Genomic DNA, 10,608 nt, shown 5'->3' on the forward strand with positions numbered 1-10,608 from the left:
GTGCTTTTGTAAGTTTTTGTATGTAAGTTGTAATGTTTTTCAGACACTTGCTGCTTTTAATGCATAGATCTATTTGTGCTACCCGCTTATATTTAACAGGTAGGATATTCTGATGAAGGAAGTGATTTTTGTGGTTTTAGAAAGGTTTTATAAATATAAATTGTTCCAATGCTATGCTAAGCATAACTCCTAAGCTTCCACTTCAGTATCTGATGATATTTAACATTAACACGAACCGCTATAGTTTTCAGTTTGTAAACATGACGGTAGCAGTTTTTGACGGGTAGCACCGACAGTTAGACATAGCTGTTTAGCCGTGCTATGGTAGGAAAATCTGACGAGGAAGCACAGATTGCCAGAACAACACCGGCCGTGGGCGCGAACGCACACTGACCGACGTCATGACGTCATTGATTTAGTTAAAAAAAACGTTGTTTAACTTTCGGTTCTTACCTCGACTACTCTTGAAAAACATTTTTGTTGTCTGCCACCCGCTTAACTCCCGAAATGTTCCGCCACATTGCTAATGCTACTCCTCAAATTGTTTCTTCTTCTTCTTGATTTTTATTGGTGGTTGGTAAACAACTGAAGGAATCAATATCGCCACCAACTGGTAAAGAGTGTCTGCTAAACTTTTCTGCTTCTTGCATTTAGCAGCAACTCGAGCACATTACTGCCCCCTATATGTCAAGAGCACAAATAACACCTTTTCTGTTCAAATTGCCAACCCGCCACTTCAAATATTTACCCGCATTTGGCCAGTGGCGGGTGCTAATTTCCACCCCTGCCCACAACCGCGGGCTAACCCAAACGCAGGCACCCAGCCAGCCCAGGCACACACACCGCTCCACAAACATCCACAGGGGCACAGCAAGAGCCCCCAAACACGGACCACAAGCCCGGGAGTACCCAACAAGCAATTCAACCCCTGCCCCGGCATGAGGTCGGGAAGGTCAGCACAACCACAGGACCCAGCAATGCCCAGGGGAACATGCTCGACATCCATACCCTAGCCAGAAGCAGCACCCCGGGAAAATCCACACCAAGGCCCGCAAGGGGCAGAAGGCCCACGGAGCAAAAACCAGAACCCACCGAGAAGCTGAGACCACCCAACCCAGAACCATCCCGGCCAGCCAGCCCACAGAAGCCACACAGAACCCCAGGCCCCGCCCTCAGACCGAACCAGAGCCGCAGGGTTTCCCCCCGCGTATTATAAGCCTGGCAGGCCGCCAGGCTAAGCTCCGCTTGTTTATTATAAATACATCTTTTTTTATACATGTTTTTTTTCACCCGCTCCCCCAAAACCGCTACCTTTATCTACCTCACCGCACGAGGGTACGCGCCAACAGTGACGCAAACGCACTATTCCTGCCCCTGCGGGAAGGCCCCGCGCGGTGCCTCGTCGTGCACCTTTTGTAACTTGGGATGAATCGCGCACGCCGTGCTCCGTTTAAAATGGATGATTTTGGTGCTGTAGCGGAGTGGGTTGGCCAGTATCAACATTTATATGATCCCTCTATGAAAGATCACAAAGATAATCATACGGTTCAAAACTCATGTACGGAGATTACTGCTGCAGCTGATAAAAAGGTGTGTTTCTAGAAATATTAGTCCTATGATGAGCAAATCACAACTAAAGCAAAAAAATCAATAAAAGTCAAACTGAATGCTTTAAGTTCCTCTCTGTATCACAGCCAGAAACACAACAGCTCTTCCTCCTGAATACGTGCAACCATATTTGATGTGACAACCATCTGCTCTCTTTTTTACCGTATTTCCACTGGTTACGTAGCGTACTGCCCACCGTCTTTTTGGAGAAAACTGCACCAATGTAAACGCCAAGTATAAACTCCTCCAGCCCGTGCTCAGATCCGCGCGATGTTCGCGGAGCCCTGTGAGACTCTACTGAGCCCTGAGGCTGAGCTACCTGTAGTTAGCACGTCGCTGGAGCCACAGCAATAAAAATTTGGGCTGCACAATCACAATCACCCTTAATTTTGGGTGATTGGTGATCGGCCGATACGCGCATGTGAAACCGATCTTATCCACCCATCTTATCTGCCTCAGCAAGGGTCTAAAAATCCATTGTCTCCTGTTGCTCTCCGTTTCAGAGGGCTGACTGACAGACCCGCCCACAAGGTCACGTCTTCACATGCATTGTCACAGGTCATTAGGAGCAGCCATGTCGTCGGTTTGGAAACATTATACAATTAAAGAAAAAGAGCAAAAGGTTGCAATCTGCAATTCATGTAAGGCCGAAGTAAGTCGTGGTGGAGCCACAAACAAAACTTTCAATACTACAAACCTCATTTGCCATTTAAGAAACCACCACGCCGCTGAATATGCAGCATTTGAAGAAAGAACTCATCAAGCTAAGGCTAAAGCTAAAGCTAGCGGAAGCAAAAAGACAGTCGGTGGCCCGCTGTTAGCTCTTATGAGCAGTGAAAAGAGCAAAGCTACTACGAGAAAAGTTATGGAGTTCATAGCATTGGACGACCAGCCATTTTCAGCCGTTGAGGACCGGGGTTTCAGAAACTTGATGCAGCAATGTAGCCCACGATATAACGTGCCGAGTCTAAGATACTTTTCAGATGTTGCATTACCGGAGTTGCTCGGCCAAGTTTCGAGACACACCCACAGCCTGCTAAACAATGATGCAAAGACACTCAGCTTTACAACAGACATCTGGACTTCTGATGTAAGTTTAATGTCAATGTTGAGTCTTACTGCGCAATGGATTGACGAACAGTTCGAATCTCGTCAAGTACTGTTACACTGTAAAGAAATGTCGGGTCTCACACTGCTGCCAATTTATCAGCAGTATTTAAGGCAATGATGGATCATTGGGAAATCGATCATGCAAGAGTTCACATTGTTTTACGAGACAACGCTCGTAATATGGCCAAAGCACTTGATGATGCAAACTTGAAAAGTTTACCCTGCCTGGCACACACACTGCAACTCGTTGTAAACGAGGGACAGCTAGCACAGTGCAGCATCGTTGTTGCAACGGGAAGGAGAATTGTTGGACATTTTAGCATTCATCGCTTGCCTATTCCCGACTGTATGAAATACAAACACAGTTACGTCAGCCCAGGAAGCAATTACAACAAGACGTTTCAACGAGGTGGAACAGCACAGTCTACATGCTGCAGTCGCTGTTAGAGCAGAGACGTGCTACTGGCGTGTATGCTGCTGAGCTTACCCACCAAACTCACTGTACACCAGTGGGAACTAGTGGACAATGTGCTGACCATTTTCACACCTTTTGAGGAACTCACAAAGGAGATCAGCTCATCAACAGCTACAGCTGTAGATGTCATCCCAGCCGTCACTGCACTCAAGCAGCTTTTGGAGAGGAAAACAAGCACAGACCGTGGTGTGGGCACCTCAAAAGCCACACTGTTGGAGGCTGTAGTGAGAAGTTTCAGCAACATTGAAAATGAGCCCCTGTACAGCTTGGCCACTATTCTTGATCCAAGGCAAGTAACTATGAATATTCTGTTTTCTAGCCATTATTACTTTTAGCCTACTACTGTATTTCAACAAACATTTAAATTAAGTTAAAAATGAAAATTGCTTGATTGAAATGCATTTCTTTATTTACATGCAAATCATCATAAAAAATTATTGTGTATACACAATGATTGACCCATCTTTCTGTAGAAAAACAAGATAGAAGAATTGCTACTTCTCAGCAGAAGTGAAGGATGAAGTGAAACTGCTCCTTTTGGCCAAACTTGCAGAGGGTGAGACCAGATGCACACCTATGGATGAGAAACCTGTTGCAGGAATATCGTCTGAAGTGGGGCCTCCTGACATAGATGCACCTGCAGCCAAAAGGTGTAGTCTGTCTGCAGTGCACAATGAAATCCTGAAGGAGAATATTGATCAGGAGTAACAGCTGGCCAGCCCGTCAGCTATGCAGGTACAGAACTACCTATCTGAGGTTCCTATTGAAAGGAGCCAGGACCCATTGGCCTACTGGAGGCTCAATGAAAATCGTTTCCCTCATCTTGCTCTACTTGCTCGAGCCTATCTTTCTGCCCCATGCACAAGCATAGAAAGCGAACACCTGTTTAGCTTGGCTGGACATGTAATAGATGAGAAAAGAAGTTGCCTGTCTGGTGAAAAAGCAGAAATGCTTTTGTTCATCAAGAAAAACCTGCCACTAATGCACAAGTGAATGCAATAAGTCAGTGAGAACAAACTTATCTTTGCCAGTGTTATTTCTTGTTACACATGCTGTAGTTTATTTTATGTAGAATGTTTGACTTTTAGGAGCTTTTGTCCTGTTAGCTTTTGCGGGTTATTTTTTTTTAGATTGTTTTTACATTTAAATAGCCACAAAGCTGCTGCATTTGGGCATTTTCTTTTTGCATTACAAGGAAACCTAAAACTTGACACACTATATAAGTGGTTCAAGTTGTTTTGTTAGTATGTCCTCAAACCTTATGATTTTGTAAAAGCAAAGTACTTCTGTGCACTTTATTTTTGGTAAGAGCCTTAAAACAGGTCTGAAGTCTAACCTGTTGTGCAAGTTTTGTTTTTTAAAATGTAAAAAATGAAAGACTAAAAAAAACTGTTTTTTTTTCTTGTTTAATTTAGTACTTTGAACAAAAATTCTCTAAACTCTAAATGTTTTTCATTATTGGCTTGTAAAATAAAGAGCATGCAAAAATCTTAAATACTATCACTCATTTTTCTGCCTCACCTTGTTTTCATTTTTCAGTAAAATGTGTGTGGGTGCTGTCACCCCACCCACCTCACAACCAACTAATATGTATTATTTAAAGAGAAATCTAATAATTACTCACAAATTCAGTGTTTGCCTAAAATGCCCATCGCTAATCATTACATCTGTAATCTTCACACTTACACATCAAAACATCTGTATTTTTGTCTTCTTTCACCCAGTGTGTCTCTTACTACTTTAGGACCTCAGAGAGCAGAGAGCAAACACACCCAAACTCTCATTGGCTTCCATTGTATCTGAGACTTTTCTCTTCAAAATTGAAAGTGAGGGCACTTTTTAACTTGTCACATCTCCTCTCCTCCATTAATCTCTGGTGTTCAGAAACTCTCCTTTAATTCAACTCAAATCAGACTTTCAGCATAGATTAAGGATAGTTGACGGGATTAGGAATTTTTTGTGTTATTCAGCTGAACTTACATCTTCAAAGTAGATGGAGATGAGGTTCATGTCACTGGTGTTCTTGCTGTCCATACGGTACTGCTCATACATAAGGTCATCCCGTGAACACTCCAGCTCCATCAGCTTCCTGTGGGCCTGCAGCAGTTCGCCCTGCTCGATCAGCTGCTGTGTTTCCAGCACAATCTCTGGCACTGGTGACAAAGCAACCAAACAGAAGCAAACAGAGAGACAAAACAAAAGCTCCTGTCAATAATGAAACTCAATCCCTGATATTTTAGAGAAGATTTACCTACACTTACCAGAGAAAATGTTTTTAAGGTTTTCCACAGCAGAGGCCAGCTGACTGTGTTGAACTACAGCATCTTTGACATCTTTTAGGTTCTCAATAGTGTTGATGCTTTGCCTCCAGTCTTTACTCACATCAGCCAGAGAGCTCTGGATGTCTTTGACATCCACCAGGGCACTGTGCAGCTGGGTCAGGCCAGTCCGTACACCATCTAACTGAGACTGGATTGCTGCCTAAAACACATAACATCAGTGACATGAGGTGAATTTTGTGGCCAGTGAGGCAGATTCAGACAGAATCAGTTTTATACACACTTGTTAAAACACATAGAATATATTGAGCCTATCTCATATTTGAATGCAGAGAAAACTGAATGCAGTCACTTAAACAGAGAGTGATCTTCAAAGATTTACTAAGAATAGTTTTTCATTTCAGCACTCACCTTAAAGTCTTTTAAGACCCCCCCCAAAAAAAAAGTTTGTAGAGAGCACTAGATGGTCTCTCTCTCTCCCTATAGGTCATAAAAATATTGTATTTACTTTAAAGCTGTGTTAGTTCATATTAATTTTACCCAAATAATTTAAACAAAAAATTTCTACTTTCATGGTTTGATCAGCTTTAACAAATTTATTTCTCCTTAGATAATTTCCAGCAGACTCAGACAGCTTTTTGTTTGAATAACCAAAAAGTCCAACAATTATATTTTGATTTAATTATAATAATATCAAAAAGATAAATAATAATAATAATAATAATAATAATAATAATAAAAACTTTTACTTGAAGGTTTGTAAGCTCTGCTGCTCAGGATCACCTACCTGAGAAGTTAAACTTAATTTGATACAAATCATGTTTGAACTCAACATCCAGTTCTGTGAAAATTATAAACTTTAAAAAAATATACAATATACCATTTTGGCAGTCAGAGCAAAACAGAAACAGATGATGTAGTCTACCTCACTTTCTGAAGCTTTTAGCTAATGTTTTGGTCCAATAATTTACACAGAAAAACAACAGAAGAAATAGGTGGTCGGCTCACAGATGCTTTCTGCAGAGCAGCTTTGCCTGCCTCATTTCTGGCTTTTCAACGCAGTTTTATACCAGATTAATAAGAATAAAGTTGTAATACATATATGTGAAATACATTAGCACTTTTAGAAAGATTTGACATAAAATACAAGTGTCTACAAACATTATATTGGCAACAGAAAATGAGAAATCCAAAGGCACATTGACGTGTGTTGTACTGTGTTGTACTCAGAGGGGAGGTAGGACCAGTGGCTGATGCTAGTCGCAGTTCTGCACTCTAATCAGGAAATGGATACATTCAGCAATTTTGATAGTAAAAGGGCTAAAAATGTTAGAAATCATGCAAATGGTACATTTATGATGACTGGCACACTCACCTTCAACCTGGCTTCCACAGAAGCCTTTTTGCGGGCTTCTCTTCGTCTGTACTGCTCCACTTTATCCAACTGGTCTGATTTCTGCAGCATCCCGGCCACACGCTGCACTGCTGTGGCAACTGCCTCCCGACTGGTCTCTTCCATACTGTTACTCAGTTGGATTTGCTTCCTGCAAACCAGAGACAAAAAAGAAAAAAAGTACATGATGAGTCTGAATCTTACAACAGGTCTGTTCCTGTCAGTGCTGACTCAGCTGCACCCATGGAATTTGTGGTTTCACTACCTGGCAGGTCTATCATTTATGTTACTATTCTTTCTATTAAAAAAAAACAAACAAAAAAAACTAAATCTATGTTTCTTGGATTGATCATGAAAAGGAAAAGTATCCAGAATTCTATTTGCCATGTAGTTAAGATAACCAGGGCATCACTTTTGCTCCAACAAAAGCTGCCAATTTACCTGAAGGGAGGTAATTTTAACAACCTAACAGAATGCTAGGTCATGTTTTCAATTACCCATTTTAAAAAATCAACCAATTTGATTTATCAGCACTTTTTTTCCAACCAACAATACTTGAACTGGTAATAATATAATATGCTGCAATAAAAATAGGTCTTTGGGGGTGAATAAAGGTTTATTACTAGTTGTTTTACAAGAAGCTGATTATTAATTTTCTAACCACTGGTGAGTCTTTGAACATTCACTAATTAACATATTTGCTATAGGTTTCATAGAAAATATCAAAAGATACAAAGAACTTTCACATTTTGTGCCAAAAGAAAACTTTTCACATTGTTCTATGGAAATTCAGGACATTAATTATCCCCAAATCTTGAACTTTTAAAATCTGCAGCTTTCCTATATTTAACCCAGATACATAAACTTGGTATCATTTCAATGCTGTTGCAAAAGAAAATAACTCGCTTTAAAATGCTTTTTTTTTTTAAAGGAACATCAGACATTGTCTAGTTTTAAGAGTACTTACACAGCTACTTTACCAGTAAATATCAGGGACATAGTTTTTACTTCTTCTTCTTTTTTATTACTCGACATGAATGGCACAGTGCACCATTTTTCTCACAATGAAGACTGCGTCAATAATATCTGGTCTTGTGACATTAGCAGTTCGTTAATGAAGCACCAAAACATCAACTGTGACATGTCTGGAGAAATACAAATGTATTATCTGAAGTAGAATAGTTCTCCTTTTGACATCTGACGAAAAGCGAAACTAAAGCAATAAAATACCAGTTTATAAAATTCACCAAAGGTCAATGATTTCATTAGCATTCGTTAAGCTAAAGCTAACTAACCACGGGTAAAGAGTTTTTGTGTCGCCCGATTTGAAAAAGAAGTTCATTTGAAAACGAAGGAAACACTCTTACCTTGGACAGTCATGAGATGAACGCGTGGAAAATAAAGTGCATACCTACCATCAAAGTAAGTTATGTTTAAATTATAGACGGCCTTGATATCGTTGATTCACTTCCTTGTGATTTTTTTGGCTCCGCTTTCTTCTTCTGGGTTTGTTGGCTGTTGGCAATTCTGCCACCTACTGGACCGGAGGGTTAGACGGGAGAAAAAAACTGAATCGAACAAAAAAACACCCAGTTCCTCTTCGCCCAGATGGTTCTTCATAGGAACTCAATGAGGTCTGGAATACTGTACGTTTTACTTAAGAGTCCTAATATCTAATAATAAATCTTTATTTCAAAATCATAAAATGAATACTTATTATCAGATAGTTTATGTTTATTTAAGCATGGATGTATGGGAATGTGAGTATATGTGGGTAAATGTAAACAAATTTATTTACATCAAGTGGAGATTTGATGTAAATAAATAATATATATATATATATATATATATATATATATATATATATATATATATATATATATATATATATCTTTTTTTACCAATTGGTCTTTTATAATGTGGTGAATCTGATTACATTCTATTGATACTAGAATTTGAATCATGATGTATTTGACTTATTTTTTGTGTGGCAGTCTCAGCAGACTTTTGTTGTGAACTGGCACTGTGTAAATAATCTGAACTGCTGTCATTACTATTTTGATATTACTGTGTGCAGTGATTTACACATCACCAAAGTACATCAAAGTTGATTTTTTTCTGAATGACTTCTCAGTTCTCATAACTGGAAAATTGCTTATATAGGGCCATGTATTTAATGTTGTGGATTTTAATTTTAATAACATGTGTTGACCTGAAAAGCCACTGGCTCAGGATTTTAAAACTCTTATCTGTTATATATATATATATATATTTTTTTACTATATACAGCGTGTCACACACATCTGCAGGATGACAAACTACACAAGGTCAGTTATGGAGGTCTCCAACTCTGTCCCACACTGAGACAGACAACCAGTCTTGCACAAACTCACCTGAGGCAAATTAGAAGCTCAAATGAACCCATCATGCAAGTTTTTAGACTGTGGAGATAAACTGGAGTACCTGCAGGAAACTCCCACATTCACAGAGACAACATGGAAAGAACTTATTATGTGTTTATTTTCATTAAATAACTGCACAAAGTGATACTTTAGTTTGATTGTAGGTAGTTTTTTTCTGATTACATATGGAGTCTATAGGCAGGAACGTAGCTACCATTGAGGACACCGAGGTCCGGACCTCAGTATTTTTCTGCTGTGTATATAATAAAAAAAATAATCAAAACAAGGCTTTTGAACGGCGAGGTTCTCTGCGAAGCTCTACCAGTTTACCGTAGGAGGTGCTGCAACTGTGTGCAGCTGCAGCCAAACTCAATGTCTACAAAGAAGAGTGCAGCTTTGCTACCTTACTGCTAAAATAAAGACCAGAAGAAGAGCGCCAGTTACTGTGAAACACAGGGCTCTCAAGTCTCATTGACCATGAGATACACGCATTTCGTGAAGTGCACACGCTCACACTCCACACTTTGTATTTCTCACGCAAAAAAAAATACACACACAGCCTTTTTGTCACTTTAACGCTATATTTAGTGAGTTTTCAGATCCCTCTAGCATTTTTCAAAAGCGACTAGCGACAAATCTACTGACTTTGGCGGCTAAATGTGTGAAAGCATTCATTTTGCAGCGTATCATAAGCCCCGCCCACTTCCCCTTTGACAGCTGTCAATCTCACAGCAGAGAGGAGACCCGCTCCACTCTGTGTTCACAGTGGCGCTCCCGCGCGTGCTCAAGGGGGCGCGCGGGAGCACCACTGTGAACACAGAGTGGAGCGGGTCTCTTCTCTGCTGTGATTGTTTTCCTTTGAATTGTGATGTCATCTGATGACAGAGAGCTAAAGATGGAGAGGCAGAAAAGTGAAGAGGCAGAACGATAAAGATGTGGGCATGAAAGAAAGCTTTTCAAAGTGGTTGAAAGACAGCAGGAAGTTCTGTCGGAGCATCAAGAGGAGGCCTGGAAATATTCAGATTAGCTAAAGCTACTAATTACTAATAAATAACAAGTTACAACTTACTGATTAGTATTTACAATATAACAGCTGAGAGGATGGAGAGAAAGAATCAGGACAGACAGGAGGAGACAGGTTGGACTAATGTTAGCTAGAAGTGAAAAAACAGCCACTTAACACCAAATAATTTATTTTTTAAGTATTTTTTATGTGCATTAGCAAGATGTGTAATTTATTCAAAGCTAATTAATAATACTTGCTTGACTATATGACTTAGAGGAGAAAAACACAAGTAAGGAATGAAGGAGACAGACATGAGGTCAGTGATCAGCTGCTGT

At 40.0% G+C, this 10,608-nt stretch overlaps 1 protein-coding gene across 5 annotated transcripts in view; it reads right to left on the reverse strand.

The window, feature by feature from the left end:
- The window catches only part of exoc3 (exocyst complex component 3), a 50,825-nt gene extending 42,434 nt beyond the window's left edge, over positions 1-8,391 (reverse strand). For 4 of the 5 annotated variants that reach the window (XM_037981879.1, XM_037981878.1, XM_037981880.1 and 1 more), the window contains exons 1-4: positions 8,281-8,391; positions 6,848-7,016; positions 5,455-5,674; positions 5,174-5,346 (exon numbers count right to left, since the gene is read on the reverse strand). In XM_037981879.1, the coding sequence (XP_037837807.1) occupies positions 5,174-5,346; positions 5,455-5,674; positions 6,848-6,991 (537 nt within the window). In that variant the 5' untranslated portion in view covers positions 6,992-7,016; positions 8,281-8,391. Of the gene's footprint in view, positions 1-5,173; positions 5,347-5,454; positions 5,675-6,847; positions 7,017-8,232 lie in introns of all 5 variants that reach the window. The other variant, XM_037981877.1, reaches the window with a different exon arrangement.
- Positions 8,392-10,608: the final 2,217 nt, after the last annotated feature.

Source organism: Kryptolebias marmoratus, linkage group LG20, assembly GCF_001649575.2.
Source record: "Kryptolebias marmoratus isolate JLee-2015 linkage group LG20, ASM164957v2, whole genome shotgun sequence".
Taxonomy (NCBI): Eukaryota; Metazoa; Chordata; class Actinopteri; order Cyprinodontiformes; family Rivulidae; genus Kryptolebias; species Kryptolebias marmoratus.